The sequence below is a fragment of the Rhododendron vialii genome, chromosome 13a, assembly GCF_030253575.1.
Source record: "Rhododendron vialii isolate Sample 1 chromosome 13a, ASM3025357v1".
In the NCBI taxonomy this organism is placed as follows: domain Eukaryota; kingdom Viridiplantae; phylum Streptophyta; class Magnoliopsida; order Ericales; family Ericaceae; genus Rhododendron; species Rhododendron vialii.
In genome coordinates this window covers 31,252,350-31,279,894 of record NC_080569.1, presented here as the reverse complement: position 1 = coordinate 31,279,894, position 27,545 = coordinate 31,252,350, and the positions used below count along the sequence as shown (strand labels likewise).

At 38.0% G+C, this 27,545-nt stretch overlaps 3 protein-coding genes across 10 annotated transcripts in view; 1 reads left to right on the top strand and 2 right to left on the bottom strand.

Moving 5' to 3' along the window:
- LOC131314490 (uncharacterized) overlaps positions 1 to 3,347 on the top strand; it is a 36,231-nt gene extending 32,884 nt beyond the window's left edge. For 3 of the 5 annotated variants that reach the window (XM_058343162.1, XM_058343159.1, XM_058343161.1), the window contains 3 exons: positions 166 to 309; positions 1,671 to 2,107; positions 2,507 to 3,303. In XM_058343162.1, the coding sequence (XP_058199145.1) occupies positions 166 to 309; positions 1,671 to 2,107; positions 2,507 to 3,124 (1,199 nt within the window). In that variant the 3' untranslated portion in view covers positions 3,125 to 3,303. Of the gene's footprint in view, positions 1 to 165; positions 310 to 1,670; positions 2,108 to 2,506 lie in introns of all 5 variants that reach the window. The other 2 variants (XM_058343160.1, XM_058343163.1) reach the window with 2 other exon arrangements.
- LOC131314488 (pentatricopeptide repeat-containing protein At5g27110) lies at positions 2,465 to 11,661 on the bottom strand. 4 transcript variants are annotated; one of them, XM_058343144.1, is made up of 4 exons: positions 9,036 to 11,661; positions 5,079 to 5,599; positions 4,545 to 4,695; positions 2,949 to 3,083 (listed from the first exon to the last, which is right to left on the bottom strand). In XM_058343144.1, exon 1 carries the CDS (start codon positions 11,548 to 11,550, stop codon positions 9,466 to 9,468), a length of 2,085 nt encoding a protein of 694 aa, XP_058199127.1. In that variant the 5' UTR covers positions 11,551 to 11,661; the 3' UTR covers positions 2,949 to 3,083; positions 4,545 to 4,695; positions 5,079 to 5,599; positions 9,036 to 9,465. The 4 variants fall into 4 exon arrangements, with proteins under 4 accessions (XP_058199126.1, XP_058199127.1, XP_058199129.1 ...); XM_058343146.1 differs by having other exon boundaries at positions 9,221 to 11,661; XM_058343145.1 differs by lacking the exon at positions 2,949 to 3,083 and adding an exon at positions 3,172 to 3,192.
- Positions 11,662 to 12,600: 939 nt separating this feature from the next.
- Positions 12,601 to 27,169, bottom strand: LOC131312594 (PH, RCC1 and FYVE domains-containing protein 1-like). The gene is made up of 9 exons (XM_058340473.1): positions 26,676 to 27,169; positions 22,380 to 22,466; positions 20,575 to 20,664; positions 19,660 to 19,740; positions 19,289 to 19,483; positions 17,018 to 19,147; positions 15,150 to 15,296; positions 13,919 to 14,292; positions 12,601 to 13,051 (listed from the first exon to the last, which is right to left on the bottom strand). The coding sequence occupies exons 1-9, from the start codon at positions 26,727 to 26,729 to the stop codon at positions 12,925 to 12,927; spliced, it is 3,285 nt and encodes a 1,094-aa protein (XP_058196456.1). The 5' UTR covers positions 26,730 to 27,169; the 3' UTR covers positions 12,601 to 12,924.
- Between the last annotated feature and the right edge of the window lie 376 nt (positions 27,170 to 27,545).

The following is a 27,545-nucleotide window of genomic DNA, read 5'->3' as shown; positions in this document are numbered from 1 at the left end:
CACCATGCCACCAACCCTATTGGATAGAAAGGAATTGGAGTCGCCCCTTTCGGGTTTGTGTCGTGCTCATACATTTTTGTTTTCCATTGTTAAAAACATGGACGTAGATTATATTGCTATAGAAAACACTAATCGTGTGTGTGTATATGTTCTTCCTTCTTAAAGATGTTCCTGTGAAGTTGAACGATTTCGCTGTAAGCCATAGCAGAGGAGATGATATTGAGAACGCAGTTGACGACCCTCAAGTTGCGGGACAGAAATACAAATGGGCTGCTAGACTTTTGGTGCAATACTGCTGCATTTCCGCCGGTTTGTCATCAATTTCTTGGAATTCATTTTATCCTCCTGCATTCCTTTGTTGTGTACTTCATTTCTTGTCTTTAAATTCAATTCCCTTATTTATATATATGTTACTATAAATTAATGTAACTACGGCCATATATAGGTGTTGATTAGAGCATCCACAATGTAATAGTCAAAAATTATCACATCATCTTTTGATTATCCATTTAGAGGTTGTTAAAGTTAGCAATGTACCACATTGTTTACTTTTTGCCCATAATCATAGTGGGTTAGCGAAAATTTAAATCTTATGGTGAGTTTTTTTCTTCTCAATCTAATGGTCTATATTGAATGACATTCTAGTAAGTGAAAATGGAGAGCATTTATTAAGATTCATAAAGTGATCAATATTGTTAAATGTACAACCGTTTACTAAAGTGGAGAGTGGGTTTCACCTACCAATAAAGCATTTGCTTTATGGAGAGTGGTTTTTACTCTCCCATAATGGGTGTATTTGATTGAGAAGATGTGGGGTCCAATAAATTTGGTCATTGGCAAAAAGTTGCTAGTTTTGATTATCCAAATGCCAAAATTTGATGAGTTACTAAGAGATTGTTAAGTTTGGTTATTACAATTTGAGCACTTTTTTTAGCACACATTGCTAATTTTAGCAACATTTTGGTTTTGATTATTACATTGTGGATGCTTTTAGTTTGTAATTTTTTGAGGAATTTCACATTTTGTAAATATTCAATGAGATTTATATACAAATCGTATGTGCACAGATCATGCACATACAACTCCGTGGGGTCCACTACGGGGTCCTCACAAATGATCCAAGCCGTCCATTATCTTTAAAATAATTTTCCAAGTTATCTTGCAAAAAATTAGCTCAATCCAATACCTCTAAATACTTAATCTAATCTTTCAAATTTTCTCTTAGACTTTAGGATTTGAAATCTGAAGAAACATTTAAACGATTGGATCAAGCACTTAGAGGTATCCGATTGAGTTGTTTTTAATGTGATGGCTTAGAAAATCATTTTAAAGCTAATGGACGGCTTGGGTTGTTTGTGGGGACCCTATCGTAGACCCCACAGAGCTGTATGTGCACGATCTGTGTACATACTATCTGTGTGGTTAGCATTTCTGTGAGATTTAAGCTGTATACGAATTTGTAGAGATTAATAGTCATAAATCTAGGTTTTGCATATATAGACTATCTACTCTAAAAAAATTTATCACATTTTTCGCGTTCTCTTACTCATCAATATATCTTTCGGCGCATTTAGTTTTTGCATAGTCTTTTGTTTTTGTATGAATATGCTAATGATGATCGATCAACGGAAATTAAGTTGCCACTCCATCCATGACTTATGTAATTGCAGTGCCTTGTATTAAAAACATCCAAGAGCAAAAGGAGATGCATCATCAAGCTCTTAAATTGCTCAAATGTTTGTGTGAGCGAGTTAGATCTCTAAATGACTCAAACGCTTATGACTCACACATAAATGAAGCAATTTATAATGCAACAAAGCTAGGGATTCACGAGGTTATAGAAGGAATTGTGGAATCATTTCCTATTTTTGCTATGGTTAAGCAAAAGGATGGATGGAACTTATTTCAAATGGCAGTTATAGAGCGTCATGCGAATGTTTTCAACTTGATATATCAGATGGAAGATTTTCGAGCCGTTATAGTGTATTGGAAAGATGATTCTGGAAACAACCTCCTGCACTTGGCCGGAAGACAAGCACCTTCAAACAAACTCAACCTGGTTTCTGGTGCAGCTCTGCAAATGCAACGTGAATTACAGTGGTTTCAGGTAATACTGTGCCTTCATTTATGTTCCACTTGAATAAACTCAATCTTCTAGAACAACTACTATTAAGTTCCATTGACGGAGCCCAGAGGTTTAGTTTGAAAATGGATTTTTCACGATTTAGTCTTGGCAAATGCTACAATAAATACCCTTATTTGCACGTGTATGATAAATGTCCATCGAATTTAGTTTAAATTCCACGAGTTGTATAGACATCGTTGACATGTTGATTTATTAATGAAAATGCAAATCTTTTAAATTCACAACAGATCAATACAAGGTGTGTATATCATGTATCAAAGGTGAGTGTCTATTATAGCACACTTTGGAGTAGTCTTTGACATTGTTAACAAACCAAACATTGAAAATATCCATTATTTCAAATATTTGGCTATAATGCAGGAAGTAAAGAAGTTGGCGAATCCCCATGATACAGAGTGTCGAAATAATAATGATCAAACTCCTGCAATGCTATTTTTTCAAGAACATGAAAAATTAGTAGCTGAAGGAGAAACATGGATGAAAGACACGGCAAACTCATGCACGATTCCGTCAGCACTGATTGTCACTATGGTATTTGCGGCTGCAATCACCGTTCCAGGCGGGATCAATGTTATAGACGGCCTACCTTTTTTCTCTAAAGAAGCGGCATTTAAGATCTTTGTTATTTCCGATACAATCTCGCTATTCGCATCAATCACTTCTCTTATGGTATTCTTGTCCATCCTCACTTCACGCTATGCCGAGGGTGATTTTCTCTTTGTTCTTCCCAATAGGCTGATTATTGGTTTGGCTACCCTTTTCCTCTCCATTACAGCAATGGTGATAGCCTTCAGTTGTGCACTCTATCTTCTGGTTGGGAACAGTGATAAGGCGTGGATGCTTTATCCAGTGGCTGCATTAGCATTTATACCAATCTTTTCTTTCACCTCCCTACAGTTCCCCCTCCTTCGAGATCTCATGGTGTCAACATATGGCCCTAGAATTTTCGGCAAACAAAGTGATCATCCGTTTTATTGAGAAGATGAGATAGATATAAACAAGCATGGGCGGCATCAAAATATGTCTACCAATTCTGTTTGCATTGACTGAAAGGGAAGTTAGGGTCTGTATCAGTTCTTGGAAGCATGTGAAAAACAATGTGGGTAACTATAGGCTAATTGCAAATGATTGGCCTAAATAAATCTTTCTTAAAAGACAATTGGTATTGTTGACTTTTGATACAATCGGTATTGTTGACTTTTGATGATCTTTTGTTTAGTTTTTTATAACAAAAAGTTGAGATTAATCATTCGTCTTGAAGAGAAAATAAAAAAATCATATAATTTTTTGAGCTCTAATCTAGGACTTTCATTCATATAGTACTATACATATATAAATTTTCAAAATGTGTCCTCTAATTTTTTGAAATTTACGCGTCGCTGTTGTGTCCGTGTTTGTTCGTGCATGTGTCGTATCGCATGTCCATGCCCCATATTCTAGCACGAAGGTATGGAAACAGCCCCTAACAGTATCAGTATTGCTATCCAATGTATTGTAATTAGAAAATTTCATCTATTTGTGGAGTCACTGAGGTGAGCATGGGTCGGATGCGGTTAGATTTGACCTTGATCTGCAACCCAATCCGAAGTGGTCAGGTTGTCTCCAATTCAAACTGATTTCAACAGTGAGCGGTTTTGAAACCATCCGTGAAACTACAGCGGGTGCGGGGGGTTGCAATCGGGTTCATTGAGTTGGGTTGGGCATGTATGATTTTCAATTGGGCTTTGTGCTTTCTTCTGTCATATCATGGGATTCTTGTCCAAAAGTCTAGCTCTGATACCATAGTAAAACATCCAATTCAAAAACAATTGGGAATTAGTGGAATGGCCCCCAGGCTTGTATACTAGTTATGTACGTTATAATTAGCCAATGTGGAACAAGCTCTTACAGTTACGATGCCGCAATTGAAATCAAATGTCAAAGGCTCCTAAAAACAGTAAACACAAAACATTTTGATTGCACGTAGGAACTGTGAAAAAGGAAGCCTCCTGTTCAGAGTAGGTAAATAAAGAGAAATCAAATTCCTTGTCTCTTACATGCAGGAAAGGATAATAAATCTCAGCAACTGCAAAATGGGAAAGGACTAATAGAACCATACCCACATCCGTAAGCTTGAAAAGTCCTCGGAAAAATATCTGAGGGGTAATAGTTAAAAAAAATCAAAAAATAAAGTGTTGTTGAAAATGAATGACTGATAAAATAGATGAATCATCTCCAAAATGTGAATCGTATGATTCTTCCTCAACTTGAGTCGATGCATAAGATTTGTAAACCTATCAATTCATATTGACTAGGATTTGAACCGCAGTAGGTCAAAATATTCAATCAAGAACCGTGGCAACTATGAGTCTGCCTAGTCAATTTAAGCCATTTGAATAAAAAACTAATTAGTTTTTACCTACCCGAGGTTCTTCCAATGTCCTGTGGAACTGCTGGATATGTGACTCGACAATTAAACACCAATATGTGTCATTTGTTTAGTAAACCTGCAAAAGAGAATCACCCAAAAGGGCTTCCGATGCAAGCTCCCTTGGTATTAGCAAGCTTTCCTGCAAAATACAAATAAGTACATCAAAATTCCAGTACCAGAGTCAAAATGCCAAATATTGATCACCCGAACGACCAAAGGAAAGGAATAGGGAAGTGATTTTGGCACTCGACTTGGTCGCATATATACTCCAATAACTTGATTTCCAGTATGCTTCGACAAATGGGCTTAATTTTGGACACTGAAGGCAAGTTTTGGAGTGCATTTATAGCAAAGTCGAGTCCAATTCATTTTCTAAATCAGATGTACCTTCGGAGGGTATAAGCAATCTTTGGATTGCATCGAAGTGTAGCAGAAAATGTAGAAATCTTCCACAGCAAATATCGATCAAAGAGGTACTGTATTATATATCACCAAGTTCTGTTCCATACAAAGGAAATATACCTTCACGTGGAACACTTGCTCTGCGCTCCAAGCTAGTTCATCTAGTCAGAGTGTTATCGACAATTTCTGACATCTCGCACATGCAAACCATGAGAATATAGGAGCAACTGCTAGGGTAGCCATAGCCAAAGACAAAGCAAAATGGGGAAATATGATTCATGTAGCCGACCCCAAATAATAAGGGATGAGCCTTCATTGAATTGAGCATCATCATCAAAATGGTTGGATGAACGCTAGATACGATGACATCCTTGCTCGAAGAGCTAAAATGCATTATGCCAGTATTCATTGAATCCGGATTTATTACAACATTTTTCAGTGTTCTGATATCCAAGTTGACAAACCTTAACCCGACTATGTGGGGCAGCTACATGAACCGTTAACCCCACCATGTTCTCTCTAGGGCCAACTAGTCTCCCCAGCAGTTGCTCATATATTTTCACGACTCATATGTCCATATGAAAGTCTAAAGATGTTTCACACCAGCTGCCAGTGGCTTCTTCTCTTCTTGCTCATGGATCCTATAATGTAGTTGGAAGCAAAGTTTATCCATGAGATGGTGTAGGTTAATAGAAGAGCTCAATCAAAACCAATTTTCAAGATGACAACATCCTTAATGGGGGGAGGAATGAGGATCAACAAAACAAGATTTGAAGTCCAAAAAGTGCGTAGAAAGAAATGAAAATTGATTCGAAAGGAAACCCCGTGTTATCAAACCCAGTCTGTTGGACCAACAATAAAACAGAATGGACGACTAGGTTCTCAAACTCAAAAATCCATGCAAATGGGTTAAACTAATTTATCTGTCATATTAAAACTTCGTGTGCACAAAAATGAAGAACCGATGGCCCCACAAATGCATGCATGCTAGGATATTGTCTCACAGCACCCAATTGCAAAGACATTGCCATAACAATCTAGTCTTAGGAAAAGACAGACAGACGAGAGAATTATAAACAGAAAGAACAAGCATAAAAAAGCTACAAAAGAAAGGACCTTCTTATCAAACAGTAACATCGCAGCAGGAATTATTTCAGTAGGCAGGACATAATAAAGGAAAACCACCATGTCAAGGAACCTAAGGCTTGAATAAGAAAAAAGAAACAATAAATCAAACACAATAAATGAGGACACCCAGGAAAACTCAAGAGTATGGAACAAGGGGAATATTGAAGAAATTAGAAGAACCCAATGATGTAAGGTGTGGACAAATTTTTTTTGGTTGAATGATCCTTCTTGTCTAGGCAGTAGAATTGCAGCACATTCTATTTGTAGGCACACCAATAAAAAGGAAAACTACTATGTAAAGAAAGAAACCTAAGGCTTGAATGAATTGATTTGATGATCTTGTGGGTGATTAATTAGTTTTTGCCTTAAGGAAAATAAGAAAAATGATTAAACAAATCAAACACAATACAAAAAGACACCCAGCTGGAAAATTCAGAATCCAAGACAAAGGACATTTTTGAAGGAATGGAACGAACTACTATCTAACAAAAGGAATGGATAAATTTCACTTATAGTAGAATGATCTTGGACAACAAGACATAAATCCCATTGTTCAAGCAAAATGTAAACAGTAAGTATGCCTTTCACAACTTTAGGCTTTCTGCATCAGTGGGAAAAAAAGAGTAGCTGAAGTTCCAAGTAGCTGAATCAACAGGTCTAGGCTGATCTCTAAAACATTAGAAGATCCCCATGCAAAGTACTTCTAATCTTTGCACAATACATTCATAACAACCCTAACTGAAATGCACATGCATAACCCGCCTAACTAAAATGCATTACATCAATTTAGGGAAATCAAAGATAATCAAAGAGTTTGCATACACCGTATGCCCTATTGTTGAATCTGATCAAGTCTAGAATTGTAAAGATTAGGTAAATCTATCTAAGATCCATTACAGATGTGAAAAGTTTAGACATAAATAAATGGCTAAGTGCAACACGAATTGAATCACATGAATTAATCTCATGCGATTATAAGCTATCGAACCAAATCATCCAAAGCAACACGAACTCAATCACATGAATCTGATGTGATTCTTAATTTCATTGTTTCACCCTCCCAAATACGAATGCATGCTGTATCAAAAAACTGAGCAATACGTATAAGCAATTGTTCAATTATGATAAACAAGCATTCAACCTGGTTCTAAGCATATTTTTGCTAGATCTGGCAAAATATATCAAAGAGCTTGAGGGAAGAATAAGATGGGTATTACACAAATAACAAAAAAGACATGCGTAATAAGAATGTCCTACATAGATAAGGAAAATAAGTACGTAGATAGAACTTAAGTAAAGAAAACTAGAGAGCACAAACTAAAGATATCTATGCCCCTGCCTGCCCGACACCATACAATTGGAAAAGTGTGTGTGTGTGTGTGTGTGTGTGTGTGTGTAGGTAGAGAGAAAGAATAAAACCTAAGTTCACGTACCCTTGCAATCTAGATTTCAAGGAGGACGAAAGGTATAGACCATCTAGGCGGCCGCAATGTCCTCAAGTTCAGAAAGGCTAAGGGTTAATATGAGACTAATAATGCCAAGACTAACCCTACGCAAACAATATATAGTGGCGAGAAATATCAATGCTTTGTAGTCACCGCAGGTGTTTTATTAACTTACCTATTAAATCAAGTAACGGAAAGGCTGTCCAATGGGAGTGTCTAAATGCTTTGTTTCTTCCCAGCCACACCAACTTGTGGTGCATAATTTTATTATTGTCCTAATTTAAATTTTGGCTAAGGGAAAGATTCTAACATTCTTTCTAACGTTTCTTAAATTTCCTCAAATACGGAAAAGCATTAAAAACCGCATGGAGTTACTATTTCTTACCAAACCCGCTCCTACCGAAGGTCCAAGAATTCCTCAAACCTTCTCCCATACATGTGCAAGGATCTCACCTCTCCTCATGGCTACATCTCTCTCCAACCACCATGCGCGTCACCTCTAGCAGTCTTCGGCCATTTGTGTGCCTACCGTCTTCCCAGAAAGCCCAAGGTCTACCCACATGAGACATGACCAAGCAAGTAATTTAAGGTTCTATCAGTTGGACAAAGCTTTTGAGGTTCTAGATGGAACATGGTAAGAATTAGTTTGTCGTAAGGTGTTTGAATGCTGAAATTCTAGATGAATGAGTTATTTGGTTTAAATTTTTAACAAAGATATTTAGGGTGTTTTTACTGTTAAATTAGAAGGCCAGATGAAACAATATAATTTCAGAAATTACTCGGTTTCAATTGAAAGGGTTTTAGATGTTTACTTAGGGTAGTTAAGCTCATTGAGTCTGATAGTAACATGCGATAGTAATGCCACATTTTTGTCAGATGTGGAGGAGAGTAAAAGGGTTTCCCCCACTAATGGGTCAAGCAAAATCATTGAAGCATAAATATTTGAATATCTATAGGTTGCTTCATTATTCAAAATCTACCAGGACTAAATCAAGGGTACTAGATTTTGAAGGTTTGACTACAAATGGCCAGCTTAGGAAGCATGTTCGTGCTCTCGGATTACATTTTTGGATGCAGTATTTTGTCACCTCATTTGACTACACAATTATGCATTTGTTTCAGCATCAGCAGGGCTGTTGCTTTTCCAAACCACGATTGTGCTCTTTAAGGAATTAAATTGCATTATCCATGACTGTCAAAGTTCATGGTCAGAGCAGGTCACGCTAGGTGCAGATAAAAGCTGAGACTTCATCTCACCACGGGAGCTGCACTAAGCAAGCAAAACAATAGTGTTTCCTTCATACAAATAGAACTCAAGATGCTTACATGTAAGCAGTACAACACAGAAGTATATATGGTGAATGGCAGTGACAAAAGTTTATTTGCTAATCAGTTCTAACTTCTTTGTGTTTACAAGCTAGAGTTTGTTTTGTAAAACTGGCCTACCTGCAAAATGCTGAACTTAGAGTTTGACAAGACCTTACAAGAGAAAATAGTGACCCACCTTCAGTTATACCAGTGCCAGAAAATTGAGGAAATTCAAGGAAACAAACTGTCTTGCCTCATTATTCCTAGTGTAACTTATTCTCCTACAAAAATCCAACTGCCTTGTAAGAGTTGTGCATTGGGGAAATGGATTCCTAGCAAACTCTGGTACCATATCTCCAAATTATCTATAATTATAACTACCTGCAAAAGCCATTGTTCAAGGAAGGGGTTCAATACTTCCATTTGCCTTCAACAATGGCTTTCTCAACATTCATGCCCCCACAAGACTGTATGATCCAATTCATGGACCAGTTACCTTTTGTCTCTTCTGCTCTCTAAAGATTTGTCAAGCTGACCACTTCCATTCTTGAAGTTCTCATCTGCGTGTTCCCAACAGAAAGGAAGTTTGGTCCAATTCGAATCCTGTTAGAAACAAATCATTTTCTTTAACCCGCATCCAGTTCATCTTTTGCCATATGAACGGAAAGACTCATGAGACAATCATCTACCAGCTCAGCTTCTGGATGTGAATTATCCTCCACAAAGAAGGGTTGGATCCTCTTGCCAACTTCGATCCAACTACAACCAGGGTTCTTTTTCAATCCAAGCTCCTTCATCTTTAGTCTCACTTTGCGTGCATCATCCCATCTCTTGACAGAAGAATACAAGTTGGCTAAAACAATATAAGTCGATGGGTCATCAGGGTCCTTCTCAATAAGAAGTCTTGCAATTTCCTCCCCAAGTTCTGTTTTCCCATGTAAGCGGCACGCAGAAAACAGAGTACTTAGCAAGCCAACATCATCTCTAATCCTCGGGATTCTTTGGACAATCCCATAAGCCTCATGCAATCTCCCAGCCCGCCCAAGAAGATCAAGTAAGCATGAGTAATCTTCAAATGTAGGTTTGATATCATAATCCTTGACCATTAAATCAAAATAATTGAGACCCTCATCCACTAATCCTGCGTGGCTACATGCTGACATTACTGCAAGGAAAGTAACTCTGTCTGGTTTTGAATTGGATTGCTGCATTTCTTTAAAAAGATTCAGAGCATCAACAGCTTGTCCATGAGTCCCATAAGCGGTTATCATTGAAGTCCATGACACATGGTCTTTGTTCGGTAATTCCTTAAAAACATGAAGAGCTTCATGAACCGCACCACATTTAGCATACATATCAAGAAGAGCCCCCATGACAATTTCATTAAATTCAAGCTTACTCTCAACTATACACTTGTGAATCTCCTTACCTTGTTCTAAGGCTGCTAACCGTGAACAAGCTGTTAGTATAGTAGTGTACGTAAAGGCATCTGGTTTTACGCCAGCCTCTTCCATGTCATTGAAGATGGAAAGAGCCTCAAAATAAGAGCCTGATGACACATATCCAGCAATCATAAGATTCCAAGCTACAACATTTGATCTTGGCATCTTCTTGAAGACATTTTCAGCTGAGGCCACACTTCCACATTTGAAATACAGCTCAATAAGTGAGTTGCTAACGTATATATCTGCCTCTACAGAGTTTCTTATTGTATATCCATGAAGGAACTTACCAAACTGGAGGTTGGCCGATCTAGAACAAGCCATAAGTAAGCTGCTTAATGTGGTTGAAGTGGGCTTCACCCCTTCTTCAATCATCCTTAGAAAGAGCTCAATGCATGAGTTGCTGTCACCAACTAAACTGTATCCCGCAATGATGGAATTCCAAGCAACCAAGCTTTTCGTTGGCATTATCCCAAAAACCTCCACAGCCATCTCTAAACAACCACATTTTCCATACATGTCAACCAGAGCTGCACTAACAAACCCATCCAAGACAAACCCACGTTTGGACAATTCATTGTGTATCCGCTTCCCTCTTTCCAAATCCAAAAGCCTCGCGCACGAAGCAATTGCAGTCGTGACTGTCACTGAATCCGGCTCAAACCCTAAACCCTTCATTTCCTCAAACAACTCCAGCGCTTTCTCACATTGCCCACTGTGGTAATAACAGGAGATCACACTATTCCAACAAGCCACATCTCTCTCAGGCATTTCATCGAACAGTTGCATCGCGGAACCAAACATATCACACTTTGCATACATTCCCACTATAGAGCTACCAACAACAACATCCACTAAATTCCCACTTTTGATCACATGGGTATGAGCCATTTGACCATAATCACCCCTCCCTAACCCACCACAAGCCTTTAAAACACTTGGGTATGTGTAACTATCAGGGTGTAGATAAGGGTGATGAAATAATTTCTCAAAGAGCTCAAGAGCTTCTGTGAACAAGAAGTTCTTGGTGTAAGCTGCCATAAGGCCATTCCACAGAGATATGTCCAAAGGGTTCTGAACTGAATGGAAAACTAGTTTAGCAGATTCAAACAAATGGCAAGAGAAGTAGAGCTTGATGAGGTCTTTGCACAAGGCAATGTTGTTTTGTAAGCCTGAAGTGATTACTTTCTGGTGAATGAGTTTGCCTTGTTTCAATGACCTTGAATTGTTGCTTACTCTTAGTAGAGCCAACAGTCTTGTGTAGTCCATGCAAAATAATGCCGCAAGAATTATGAACACGAGAGCGACAGAGAGAGAGAGAGCGCGCAAAACGTTGCTTGAATTGGGAGGAGTATTTCTAAAGACTACAGTATTTTTGTAGGGCTCACTAGGATTTCCCAGTAGTAATAATCAGAGCCGTAGATCACGTAAATATTGTATATATTGCAGAGAAAAATATTTATACAAAATTAGCTTGATTGGAAATTCATCAAGCATGAACAATTCGTATGAAATAAACAGTTCAAGTACAAATTATACAATTTTGTTGTTCATAAAACTAAAAAAAGCAAACTATTCACGCAATTGTTAATATCTGATTAAACAAGTTGTTGTATGAATGTTCTTTTTTATAGTAATAATATCTTATTAAACAAGTTGTTGTATGAATGTTTTTTTTTATAGTATCTATATACAAGATGAATAGTTCGAATCATTTTCAAGAACTCGAAGTGGAATTCAATTTTATGGAGTATAAGGTGTGGCGAGAAGGTTAACACAATATAAGAACTAGGGCATGGAAATGGACAAATGGCAAGTGCAATTAAAAGTGACGATTTATAAACGGAGCAGTAAATTATTCAAATTTTAATTTGATATTTCGAAGAGTTTCAGAATATGTTCATATTTAGTTTGCTTACTAAGCGAGTATCTCAAATGATTTTTAATTAACTTGATCACGAGTCAAGATTGAGTTTTTTTTTTTTTTTTTGAAGACGAGATTGAGTCATTCGAAATTTAAATAAAACATAAGCTTATCAATCTGAGTGATAAAATCTTCAAATTTTCTTTGACGAACTTAACAATCTCCATCATGTTCAAGATTGATTTAATTATGAAGCAAATCGATCTTGAACAGACATTAGCAAACCAAACGCAAGAAAGAATACAATTAATTTAATAAGTTTATCGACCCTTCGAATGACAATTCTGTTTTCGTTATTTTGTTTCCCCTTCTGTCAATTAGAGAGGGGGCAAATGGAAAAGGTGACCTGAAATGATACGCTATAAGTAAAAAGCTGGAGAAAGAAAAGAAACATATGGTAAAATTGAAGATGCATTTTTGCATTGGCTTATGGAATTTACATTTCAGACCCTTTAGAACAAGAGGCTGCAACCTACAGAGAATTTGCATCAGTTACCCTCAATGGCCCCCACACAAGTCGCATACTGGGGAAAAAATGAAAAATACAAATCAAGTTAAAAATTACTAGAAAACACAACATAACCCCTATACTTTTCTAATTTCAAAGCAACCTTAATGCCCGCAACGTTTAATAAATCGATGAGGCCTTCCTGGTAATGGAAGCAGGAATGCAGACAAAAAAAGAACTGCACTTGTCTTACTGTTAAAACTTCCGAACGTCAGCGTCCTAAGTCCTCGCTCCCCATGCTTGACTTGTCGACCATGCGTACGTTGTACCGTTCGTACACCCTGGCCCGATTCTCTGCCCACCATTGCTCTGCTTGTTTCTCACTAAAACGCTTCCGACTGCATTCAAACAGCCATAGACCATGTTAAATGAATGCATATCAAACTTTAATGCTATGTTTGCATCTTGGAATCGGGGGGAGAGAGAGAGAGAAGATAATGAAATGACTTAATACATATCCCGTATCTTTTTTACAGGTAACCCAATGAAAATGACAAAAACATGAATTTTTTAAAACAAATAAATGCTCATTTTCTACTCAATTTCATAAACAATAATCTGGAAAGATTTAGCTTTACAATTCATTTTCTCTTACTATATTTTCCATCTCATTTTTTCCCCCTGTGCAAGATCCAAACAGAAAAGAAAGTCTAAACCCAAGAGAGTGTATCCATTACAACCAATGATTACGTGGTTTAGTTTCGATGATTGTTATACTGTAACAAAGAAATATCAACCTAATGCTGTTTCAGTGGCATTAGGTGCTCATATCAGAAAATAAACAGAAGTGGCAAAAAGAGCAAACTTGGTACACAAATTTTGGTTGGAGGCTCCTGTGTCGTCTTAGCAAAGCTTAACCCTCAGAAATCAACATTTCCCACTTCCACTCGCAAAATGTAACTCCAGAAATCACCATTGTGCACATTAATGACTACAACAATTGGTCTCCAATGGATTCAAGTCACATAATTAGTGTCTGATTTACATTGAATTCAGGTCAACACTAGTTCACCTTAAGACTAATTTGATGCATACGAAGACATCTGTGTAGATTACCATGGCCCCAACGAGCTATGCCGACCATATACAGGAATCAGCCCGAGAATATCTATGCAGCATTTCATGCACAAAATTCTAAGTTGACTTAAGCAAGTTAGGTTTATCATCACAGAAATGGGAGAAACTATAGATACAAACAAACATACCTGAACCGTACTCTCTTAAGATCTTTATCTCCTCCAGGTAATGCTGTTAGTGTGATATAAACACCTGGCTCATCTTGCTCAACCCACTGACTGTCATTACGAGAATCGCCTTCTTTTGTTCGGCTGCCATTTTTGGTAACTGATTCTGAATAGCCTTGTCTGGTGGGGCCCGAACTGCGGTTACTAGCAGTACTTGACCCATTAGAAAGCAAACGGAAGTTTAATCCGTTAGAATCTGGTTCTTGGTATGTTAGTTGATCATTCAATTGGTCAGTAGAAGTGTTTGAAATGGGATTGGAGCCCGAGGAAACTAAGGAAGGTGATTTGATACTTCGAGCCGCTCCCACAGGTAACCTTTCAGCCATCTCCTTCAGCTATTTTTCATACAAAATAAAAAACCGAGTTAATTGGTTTTAGAAGTCAACTACATCATAAAACTAGTCTACTTCCAATGAGGAAGCAATTGATTCAACCATCTAACAGTATCACTACTATAATCCTATCAAACCCTTTCATCTAAGAAAGGATGCCGCTTCTATGTATCCATGCCAAAACCGTATTGTGAGGAAGCAATCATGTCACAGTATACTGTTTACACTTTACAGTAATAGCTCAGAGACAAGCCACAAAATATTTGTGTTTTGACAATATAAAACATATAATTCTAAAAGAAAGGGACAAGCCATGTACAGGGATCAAAAAGAAGCAAAGAAACAAAAAGCTGGTCATAAAATGATGACCAAACCAACCAAGGCCGAAAGAAGCCTACACAAACGGCAAAAGAGACCAAAGATTCATAACATATCTAAAGAATCTGAAAAATCTAAAGATAATCCAAGGAAAGTAAAACCCTTCCAGAGTCCAACTATATGGCATAGACAACAATGCACTTTTTTGATGCATATGATACGATCATACTTTACTACGCGCAATAAACATAACCATGGATTCTCGTGTAAGAAACATAACTCTCGGACTGGGCATTGATCTGATAAAAATCAAGAAGCAATACACATTTGTATATCCCCCACGGGAGCAAACTGTCAGTCATTAATTTTAAGCAAATAGTTCCAAGTTCCAACGCATTAAGAGATTCAAATGTTCTAAAACACCAGGAAAACAAATTGAACATTCTCTAGTACTGTTTGTGAATAATAAGTTGCTTCATGTGACACGAAACAACCTGTTAATTTTTTGTATGCAACTAACACGATGTAAGTATTCATCTTACTTGGGCAGTAAGTGACTTGATCACTTCCTTCGCTGCTTTGCATTTTGCTGTTTCTTCCCCTGCAATCGCAATTGCCTCCTTCAGTTGCTTAGTAGTTCTTTCCAACTCTACTTCTTGAAGTTTACCTTTACGGGTAAGATTTTCCACCTGAGGTAAAGATTGGTCAGAGATAATGCAGGAGCATACCCCAAAACATTTCAAATTCATGATGAATTACGGAAGATGGCTTTTGCTATCCAAGTACCAATCAAACAAGTTCACAAAAAAGCTCCCCAACCAAAGGAAAACTCTGTCATATTGAAGTGTTTTTTTGCTATATCTATCATATTTAAGTCAACTTCAGAATTTTTATCCTACATCATTCACTAAAGGAATGATATTTTAAAGAATGCCAAATGTAACCATATAATTGAGGATCTTTGACATATTGCGAAACCCAAGTGTTTCAAATGGCAAACTTCATGTTAATAATATGTCTGTTTTACACCAGTAGACTACATTTAAAACTTAATTCACAAACTTCATGCTAATACCATGCCCGTTTTACACCAGTAGGCTGCATTTAATACTTGCAGCCTTTTAGACTTAGCTGGAGAAGTAGCTAAGCGCAGTGGCAAAGAAAACCAAAGAGGGAGAAAACAACCAAAAAGACACATTAAGATCCACAAGTCTTGCATTTGGCTCTAAAACTCTTTAACAAGCTTGTACAATACTTAGCTGTGCTCCTTGCTCAATGTAAGGCCCCAAGCAGACTACTAGTCCAGTATCTTGATTATAAATCCACAAGCCACACCACATGGCCCAAAATGCTTAAGCCCAAGGTCCTAGTAGTAGCCCACATGGTTGGTTATATATACACAAGATCATCCATGTAGACTTCCGATGTGGGATAGGGTGTTACACTCAAGGAAACAAAAAAGAGGGAGGAAAGTAGGAAAAAATGATTGTTAAAGCATCCAACTCAAAACCAATTGGCAATAAGTGGAGAGGCCGCCTAGTCTTGTATACAAGTTTTGGACGTCATAACTAACTGGGACATGCTCTAACACTACCACGCACAAGTGACCCTAACCCACACATGGAGAGGTAAACAAAGGATCCATAACGTCAGAAACAAGGTGTTCTTAAGGCACAAATAATGGGACAATCAATCAAAAGAGTCTTGTCTAAAAGCCTCCGAAAAGCCTAGCTCTAATACGATGGTTAAATATCCAACTCAAAACCAATTGACAATGAGTGGAGAGACCGCCCAGGCTCATAAACTAGTTTTGGAGATTATAGCTAACCAATGTGGGACAAGCTCTAACAATGACTAATCAGGATTCACAAGGTTTGAACGTGGCTCTCGAACTTCTATGATCAGCTTGTATAGTCCTTAACTGGGGTTTCTGCACATAAAATCGAACTGGTCTTTGACCTCAAATTAGACCTCATAAAAGGCTATGTAACAGGAATGGCAACTTGATTGACCAGCTCCTACAACAGATACTCCGGGTCATGCAACCTAGGAATGACAACATGAATCAATGAATGTATGCACTTGGGTGTCCAACCATTTAACCCAAACAAAGAGAAATGACATTACAACTCTAAAAAGACCTATTAAACAGAAAATATATAGCACGATCACAAGAAGATGTGGATGAAAGTATCTAACCTTTCCCAAAAGGTCAGTCCTCCAAAGAAAAGAAAGTGGCCTTCATAACTAAAGAATTTGTTACCATGGAGTATAAAACGTGGTTCCTTCACATTTTCCATGTATAATTCCATTTTCCATTCCAATCCTTCTCAAAATTGAAGTTCAAAGAAACAATGCCAACAAATTACAGAAGCATATGACTGTCAAGCAAGCAAGATAATACCACTACCTGTGCTTTTAATCTAATAACTTCTTGATCAAGGCTATCATTTGTTCCCTTAGCATCATCCACACCGATTTTTGGAGAGGTGAGTCCACCTAGAGTAGGTGTTGGCGTCGTGGAGCGAGGTGGGCTTGGTCGTCTTGATATTGGTGATGTTGCTCGAGAAACAATTCTCGACCCAGGCACAGAAGCTGAGAAGAATTTCTTAGATGAGCCAAAAACTGGATTAAATGATTTAGAGACATTAAGAGCCCCCCATTGGGAATTTCCATTCGGAATAGGTGATACACGACTGCTATTGTATTCTAGCTTTTTGTTTCTCTTGGAGGAACGACTTTCTCCTTGCTTGAAGGACTCCATTGAGGAAAATCTACCTAGATGAGGATGAGATTTGGAATCCAACATTTCATCTTTTTCAGTTAGTTCATTTAGCCCCCGATTCATGCTTTCTCTTCTAGTCACAGTAGACTGAGAAGACGCATCAGGTTCACTGGCTTTCTTCAGTTTACCAAAACAAATATCACAAACGCGATAAGGTTTGTTGGGGTTTGGTGCCATAGAGGCCTTAAGTGACTTCTTGCTACTACATGAATGACAGAAAACAAGTCCACAATTGTAGCAATTATGACGTTTTCTTTTGAAATTGAATGGCAGACGACAACCAGAGCACATAGACTGATCAACCCCTGATAACCACTTATGCAGGCAGATAGCTGCAGTAAAATTAGTGCCACAAGCAATACTTTTGACTTGTTTGTCTTTCAGTGCTTCTACTAAAGTGGGAGAATTCCTGTCATCTGTATCCCCATGACCTAATCGACCATTTGCACCCTTTCCCCAAGTGTAAACTTCAGTTCTCGAAGTTAAAACGGCAACATGATAGGCACCACAAGCAATCTCCTCCACGAAACTCTTTAAGAGTTTTCCTTCAACACGAGTAGGGAGCTTTCCATCAGCTTGCAATTTTCCAAGCTGGCCATAAACAGGACTACCCATTGTGTAGACATGGCCAGAAGTTGTAAGTGCGACAGTCAGGCTATGCCCGCATGCCACTTGGCAAAAATTGGGTTCAACAAGAGCAGCAACACATGTTGGCACAAGTTTTGCTTCCTTGTCACTGTGCCCAAGTCGACCTTTGTCCCCATCTCCCCATGTGAACAGTTTTCCAGAAGAACAGTTGCTAGAACTTGAATTCCCAACCATGACTTCTACAACAGCAGCAGTATGCCAAACCCCACAAGCGGCCCGTACAGTCCGGAGCCCCTTAAGGGAGTCCACTTCCCTGGGTTTAGAAACACTTTCTCGATCTCCATGACCCAAAACACCAAACGTTCCATCGCCAAAAGTAAACAATTGCCCGGAAGAGGTCACAACAGCAGTATGCCAAGGTCCACAAGAGAGAGACGAAACATGAATACCCTCCAAAGGGCCATTCACCCTTTTTGGGGCCCAGTGACTGACTGCATTCCCATGCCCAAGAAGACCGAGATGGCCATCACCCCATGTATACAAATCACCAGAAAATGTTACAGCACAAGTATGGTACTCACCGCAAGCTACAAGCTCAATATTGGTAGAGCCTAGAGCGTCAATGAGCTTTGGATGCAAAACATCAGAATCTACACCATGCCCAAGCCTACCACGGGATTCCTCCCCCCAGGAAAAAATCTCTCCTCGTTTGGTTACTAAGACAGCATGCCGTCCACCACAAGCAATATTTTGGACATCAAGAACTACTGCAGACTCTAATGCTTTAGGCAACAAAGAGTCCATTTTAACACCAAAACAACTCCCAGCTCTGTGGGGTCCACCACCGAGAACACCATCTCCAATACCCTCCCCCCAAATGAAAACATCCCCTAAGGCATCACCATCATCATGACCAGAACCTTGGCTTGATGAGCTAACAGCACTCGATAGACTTACCCTGAAAGCATCCATCCCCGTTGCTTTCATGTGACCATGTAGGCCATCAGAGCCTCCGGTTGATATAGAATGTACAGAACCACTGGCACAGTCTGGGGGCAAGAAACTCTTTGCAGGCACAGGATATAGTATTACATCCGAAAATGCCTTGTCCAGACCATTTTTTGGGGGGCTTTCATATGGACTATGAAGTCGAAGCTGATCACCATCCTGAATTAAGCAACAAAGACCCTCTTACTTGGCATATTCCTCAGAAGTCAGAAGAACCGTGTGCATGTGCGTTTACTTTTATATGTGTTTATCTTGTCTCAAGGAGAATTTTCTGTTTATGTACAAAACAAGAAGTCATACCTTCTGCAAGCAATTGCCACTAGCAAATGGAGAATGCAGAGGAGAACTCCTCCTTGTATATGTTCGGGGACTTGTAGCTTCAGATGGAATACCATCACTCCTTGATTCTGTTCTCCACTTCCGTTGATGGCCACGTGAAATCAATGCCTTCAGACCACTAAACCATACCTCAGCTTCGTCCTTATCTTTACAAATCTGTAATGCAAGTTGTTAATCACATTACACAAAGAGAATAAATCAGATATATATATATATATATATATATTGAAACCATTCTGAGGAAAGTAGCTAACAATATTAGGAAGGTCATAAAGGAAATGAATGCCTTCGAAAAAGGAGAAGGAAATGGCCTTGACAAATAAGATACTTACCAAATCCAATGACCTGTCATTATATATAAGCGAGAAGGACTGGTACTCCTTCTCTGGCCGTGGATGCCTCTGAAAGATTGGCTGAAAAATAGCCCATAAGGAAACACAAGTTTAATGACATACTTAATACTTAATCAGTTATATCAGAAAAAGTATACATCTGATTTGAACTGCGAAAACAAAAATTATTCTCCCCCCGTCCCTAATTGTTGGTCCATCTTTCCGTTTTTGGGATGTCCCAAGTACGAGCCTCTTTTACAAGTTAAAGTACAAATGTTCATTTTGCAAAATGACCCCTCATAAATGGCTGGGAATGTACTCAAAAGTTATGAATAAAGAACCCATGATGATGCACTTTTCTCCTAAAAATAAAAAATTCTGAGTTCCCAAAAGGGGCCATCATTGAGGGACCAAGGAAGTGAATAGTTGCTCACAAGATCATTGTTAACAAACTTAATGAAAATATTGGTGCATCTGACAATTACACGACTTCTACACAAGTTGGCATTATTCCAGGATTCTAAATCACCTTTCAAAGCAGCATCAGTACATGCATGGTTTAATAAATCAAACAAACTGAAAAGTGGTGATATATACCACCCTATAACCAAGATAGAGGTCCTCTTAAGGACTAAACATTTTGCATCGTGTGAGTATACGGTTAATAACTTCATCCGAACAAAACCAGAAAGCAGGTTTATACACTGTTTTCCCCAAAAGCAAACAACAAACAATGATTCTCTTCTCTTTTTTTCCCTTTTCGATAGCCAAAGGTCAACCAATACTTCTCAAATTTAAAGCACCATGCATCCTCAGCATGTTGTCGAAAAGTAGCAAGTAACAGAAAAGTACAGTCTCCGGAATTTAAGATTAAAATAGTGATTGAGGACGTTGTCTTCACAGCAAGAAACTTACAGTACGTTGCCCAGCAATAATTCTGGATACATGACTTAGTCTGAGGCGTTTCTCTTCTTTCCCTGAGAACCATATTAGTACAGATTCATCCTGCAAGCATCAACACCACAGGTTTTAAATCTCTATTTCAGTAGAATGCAATCAGCAGAGCCAATATTTACCAATAAGACACAACAAATAAGCGATACATATGTACAACAAGATATGAGCAAAAGTTTGAATCCCATACTCTCGAAATTGAAATGAGTACAAATACACAACATTGAATCAAACATCCAAATTTCTGACAAGAAGTTTGCTTGCCATTAAAAAAATGAGCATCCCCTTAATTCTTTGCAGAAACGACTCAACAATCCGTTCGTGAAACAAGGCAGGCAAATAAAGCATGAAATGGGATGGTGAAAGAACAAAAGGTTCAGATGTGACTTGTTAGCACAAATAGCATAACTTCCATGACCGAATATGGCTGTTAAGTAGAGACAGAGAGAAACATGGTATTAGCATAAATAGCAAAAAGTCAGAACTGAGAGAAGGTAGTTCACTAAGTTGGGTAGAGTTACAACTCCTATCCGAAGAATAGTTAACATTGCCAACATTAACAGGTCGAACAGTTGTATTAACATGTCCAACAATGAGTCAACATAGAAACCACTGAAATTGTACTTCACCCCCAGCGGATAGGCCCAAAAGGAGCTCCTCACATTGATTTGAAGACACCAACAAGGTGATGTATGCTTATCTGTGTATGTGTTTATATGAAATTATGTACAGAGATAGAATGGGAGGCAGAATTCTGCTCTATGGATTCAGATATCAAAGAGTTGAAGAAAAGAGAGGAACAGAGTCAGTAGAAATGCACAGAGAAAAGAAAGGGGCAAAGACAAAATAGCCTGAGTATTGCAGGTTTTCTGTCTTGTTTTGTTACCCATCCCAGTCAAAGACAAAATTCTTCTGAGTCAAATCATTTGGATCTCCATTCATGGATGTACTATTGTCATTCACACATTTTTACTCACTTCAGTGTTTACGCCTCTAATGAATATAAACAACACAGATTCACATAATAAGCGCTTTGTGTAACTGCTCAAGGGAATTTGAACCCATAACATTACATGGCTCGGAAGAGAACACTAACAGTTGCACCCTAAACACCACAGCCACAGGTTTCACATCACAAACAAGCATTGTCATTGCTAAGTGTTTCCGGTTAAACCCCATAGCACAAAGTATACATGTCACTATAAACAACTGAATTTTAGACATATCACCCAGTTTTTGTCTACACTCTGGAAGAGTTCATATACATAATCGCAACCCAACAGAACTCTGCAATAGAGCATCTGAAGACAAATTACCAAGTAGCGAAATAGAAAATGATCAGGTCCTTGGTCCCAGACAATATCTAGCTCAGTAAGATCACAAACATCTGTGGTTAAAACAGTTTCCATTGCTAACTAAATCACAAGTTACTGAAACTTACAATTGCCGCCTCGCGTTTCTGACCAAAGTACACTGCATTTATTAGCAGCAATATTCGGACATAATTTTGAAAGGGTTACTGACAGTTGATGAGGTCTCATTATAATAGGTAAAGAATAAACCAACTCCATTCTCTAGAAGAAAAGGAACTAAAAAATCAGAAATAAAAAACTCCACATTCTCATTTCAAGAAAATCAGGTAAAACCGTAAGTGCAATGCAGAAGAAGCAAAAATAAACTGTAGTGTCGTTGTTTCTTCCGGTGTAATAAATGAACAGAAGTAGGAAAGGCATACAGAAGTCAGCACATATAAAAAATAAACTTACATTTGCGAGCCGGAAGGGACAAAACTTAGGTTTTCCCCTTCTTCCATACTTGAGCAAATACGCTCCTTTCTTAAGAGCAGTAACGGCCTGTTGCAAAGATCGGCAAAGAACCCAAATTAAGCAAGTTCAGCACTTTTGCAGACACAAAGACTAATAATTATAAATGGATGCAGTGATAATTTAGAGTTGAGACAATGCATAATAAAGAAGAAACACATAAGACATACATAATTTAGCGTTAAAAAAGCTTACGAAGGAAACTAAACACAATAGAAATGAAAAAGCTCCAGCATTCAAGTAGAGCTAAACCATTCGGATGGAGATCCAAAGGACCAACATTTCAATAACTATTCTAAGACTATGGACAAAAAAATCCTTGATTTCACTGGTAGCTCAGAAAAGATATGTTATGGTGGTGTAAAATTTCATGCTTATACTGCTGTAAGAATAGCTACGTAACACAATGTTACCTGGAACATTGATTGTTCCCATAGAAGGAAAGGGAACAGGAAGGGAAAGGGGAATGTGGTACTCCACAAGTCTCAAAATTGTTAATGTTAGGCTTCAATATATTACCATACTGTAGTAAACTTATTCCAAGAGATAAACATCCCATAACAATAAGTACCATTTTTGAAACTATGCATATGAAACAGTTTTGCCGAGTCATAATGGCTAGTGTTTTATCCACTATTTCATTTTTGCATTTCTTTTTCTTTTCAAAGTTCCAAACTCTGTAGATTATTAGTTTATTACACTTCGATTTTTTTCCCAAAGAAACGATTATCATAACAAAGATGAAAACCTTCGTGGATAGCTAAATTTATCATTTTGGAAAAGAAGTGAACATTGTTCCAGACCAATCGTTCCAAAACATAAAATCCTAGGGCATTAGCATTCCAAGCAAAACAGGCTAACACAATAGGATTGCTTGGAAATTTTCTAATTCACCAGTATAAAAAGTAGCAGTGGTCGGTGGATTCTCTTCCATCAAAGATGGAAGGTGCGCCAGAAAATTTTCTAGCTTTGGAAGTCCAGATCTTACTAGGATAAGAAAACGACCAACAAAATATTTCATGTATTAGTCAGAACACATATTTTTCCTACAAGCATATATTCTTTCATATGTATTCTTACATCTGAATGCATGCTACACTTGTTGTATCTTTTCTGTATGTTGACTGCCAATATATAAGTTCATAAGAATTCATATCATGCAATATGTTTTATAAGTTGTGCATCTTTCAATTCAAGAGCGCTTTGTCCACAACATGCAGTAATTGAAAATTCTAAAGAACCTTTTTGTTACTGTAATTGTAGGGATTCAAGAAAAGTAAGCCTACACCTAGGTCTAGGTGTGACCGTAGGGGCACTACGTGTGAATCCTAAAATATTTTTCTGTTTATTTGCCCGTCCTCCTCCCTAGTCTTATATGGTTTAAACTTCAAAGCTTATGTTTAAATGTAAAAAAAAAAATATCCACCTTAAACCATACTTAAGTTACCCTAACCTTTTTGCCACCTTATAAAATCCTTACAGCATCAATCATCCAAATTGACCATAACGATCCAAAGATCCTAACAACTAACTTCTTACTGTTTTGCATCCATACAGCTTTTATGTTACTTCCTCTTATCAAATCATGACCATAGAACAAATCAGCAAACAAACAAGTTCAAAGGAATCATAGACACTTGGTTAGATAATCCAAACCATCTTGACGTAGCTGCTATTGCATAGTTAAAATAGGTATATGCAATTTGGGAGCCTAAAACAAAGCCTGTAGGCCCCACACCATGCAGGAAACAAATACAATAATTTCGGTAATGTTGTTCTTATGTTAAGTCTATTGTTGGTTATTTCCCATAAATTCCTCCTATTATACGGTAGACAGGTAATTTTCAGGTTTGCTTGGTTGGGTTATAGATATCATGTCCATTGAAAATTTAGGATCACATGTTTTAGGACAAAGTATCTAAAAGCCAAAACCTGGCCAATTCTCTTTCTTCTCCATCTTGTTCTCTTTGCAAAACACTCATGCCACTAGTCTCAAAATACTATTCATGCCCCAACGTTGTATCAATTTCAGCCCCTAAAGAGTCTTTGATCAAGCTCCAACCATCCCTTAACCTTTCCTTACATTTTGCTGCCAATTTAACGTAACCCAAAGTTAGCCACTGTATTGAGAATCTATTGCACAGTTTACATGCCAATTTCAATCCCAAAATCCCCAATCATTGCTTCCACTTACTAGGATCTCCCACATTAATCTAACCTTCATTGTCTTGGCGTTTATTATTTGAGAAATTGGTGTGTGCTGTTTTTTCTATTTCTCTAAGTGTGCCTTGCTTCAGTAAGGCCCGCGCCTCGTGCCTAGGCCTCAACAGACCTTTGCAACTCTCGCCCTTAATAACTATGGACTAGGCTGATGCAGATATTCATGAATGATGTACCAACCCTACGTAACCACCAAACAAGCGTCCACAAATTTTAGACCAAATTATACCTTCGAAGGCACTTTTCTATTTTAGTCAGTCGCCTTTTTGAATGCACACTACACTGCATTTGCCTATATATTCTAAATCCATCCTATTAATCTTTTATTTCTTTACTCCTAATTTTCTCTTTAAGTGTACTTTAATTTTTTCCAAATCACTCTATTCCAAAACTAAACGTTTAACGGCTGCATCTAACGAACATACCTAAAACAGATATGTTCCAATTGTCCCATGTTTGTAACAGGTATATTTCAACTGTCATATTTTGAGCGGCTATATTATTCTAACTGATATATTCCAATTGTCATATTTTGTAACGGCTATATTCCAATGGTCATAGTTTAAAAGGCTACATTATAACAAATATATTCTTTGGGTCAGTGTCTATTAGACCAGTTGTTGTCTAATTTGCACCTACCTCAGCCCTAACTTTCTTTCAATCTATATTCAACTTTGAATATGGATCTTGAGTATATGGACGAAATGATTTTTTAGGATTCTAATTCTAACAATGAGTTGCCCAGTGGAAAGTGGAAACTACTGGAAGAGCTACTATGGAAGCAAAACGATTGGAAACTGAGAGATCATTAAGATCACAGCCAAGATCTAATCATTCTGCAATTTATTCGGCGCAATTATTTGGGAGGGACTCCAAAGGCTCTTTCTTGACTATTTTGCTGATCTATCAGTATCTCCTCCCAATGTATTTCACCATAGATATCAACTGAACACTAATCTTTTTCCCGTATTATTTCTTACATACTCCCTCAGTCCTAAAATGATAGACCCCTACGAAAAGACGTGTTTCATACATGATTTTTCAAGTTTCTTCGCACATGTGGAAAAATTTAAAACATTGTGAACATAAGTACTTTATTTTAAAAATTGCACGTCTTTTCGCAGTAGACTATCATTTTTGGACAGAAGGAGTATAAATTATAAGCTCAGGGACCTTATTTTGTCCAGCTAAGAACAAAAGCTAGAGTGTTCAGTATGTCTTCCCTTCAGGAGATGACTGAGGAACATAGATTACCTGCTTATTGAATAGTGGCTGATTATATAGACAGATAGTTGATGAAAAGCACTGAAACTAAACTATTAGATTAGGGCATGAACAGTGCCTTGCCAGAAGTGACGAGGAACTATAGCAATGTCAATCTGCAGTGAGGTCAAGACGGAGCAGATGCAACTCCATTATTGGAGGTTTCCTTGCCAATACCTATAAAGCCAAATTAGTGATGATGCTTACACTGATGCTCTTAGGGTTTTTAATCTACTTGCCCTGGATAATACTACTGCACAGCCTAAGCTAAATTTCCAAACATTGATTCGCAGAACTTCTGGAGCACTAAATAAAATTTCAAAAACAATCCCGAACAAATTACCTGATCCATATCCTCACTTTGCACTCGTGCTCTCAGTCCTGGCTCCCGTCTAATTCTAATAGTTTTAGGATGTTTTCGAAAGACACTTTCACGCTATCAATCCTCCCAACTCACATACTTAATTCATTTCCAAAAGTTGAATCACGAAACTACCGGAGCATTCAAAAACGATTCCAAACAAATTACCTGCTCGATATGCTCGCCTTGCATTCGAGCTCTCAATCCTTGCTCCCGTAGAATTCCAATAGTTCTACGATGTTTTTTTTAAAGAGACTTTCACGCTCATGCTCTAAATCCTCGCTCTGCGTTCGCGCTTTCAGCTCATGTACTTAGTTCATTTCCAAGAGTCTAATTGCGCAACTACCGGAGCATTAAATAAAAATTTTGTAGAAAAGCAACCAGAACAAAATTACCTGCTCGATATCCCTCTCAGCAGAGCATCCAGCCCTGTTAACATCCGACGTCATCCTAGCCCTCAAAACTAAGCCCTTCCATTCATCAATTCACTTGCAAACTTAACTTCACTCAGCGAACGGTAATTACTCAGACATGCAGTAATCACTCGGAGCTTCAAAATTCAGTGATCACTTAGATTCGTACCAAGTGCTCGAAACCCACTTCTCAGCTTGGAATGCAATTGACTTGACCTCGGCGAACGGTGCAGAGATCGAGTCACGAAGAGGAGTGAGAAATGTGCTTCCGTGATTAGGTTTCGGGACGGGGAGAGAGAGAGAAAAGCAGTCGATCGAATACGAGACGGCGCTTTACTGGCTTCGATGATTGGCAGCGGCGGCTCAGGCGGCTCGGTGTTGGAGTGAGATAGCGTCAGAGGATCAGAGTTGAGATCAGCAGTGATAATCCGTTGGGAGAGTTGCAGATGAGAGAGAGAGAGAGAGAGAGGGGTTGGACTAAAATGGCGTACTGACGGAAATAAATATTTTGTTTTTCCGTGTTTGGCTGTCGAAGAAAAAAAGGCAAAGGAAGAAATGAGAGGCAGGATCTCTCTGCCGAAAAAATCCAGTGCATCAATATATCAATGAGTTTTTCCGCCGGTGAATTTAAAGCATAAAATATTATAAACATAATTCATACGAATTGACATCTTGTTTATTTAAATCTTTTCTTTTAACGGAACGTAAAAGTTGTCATTTTTAAAAGAACCTAATATTTTTTTATGCAATCGAAAAGATTATTTTTTATTACATGTTTGTCAAAATATCAACCGTATATGTAGTAGTCCTATATAAGACTAAAATTTCTTTTAAAACTGTCGAGAAGGATTA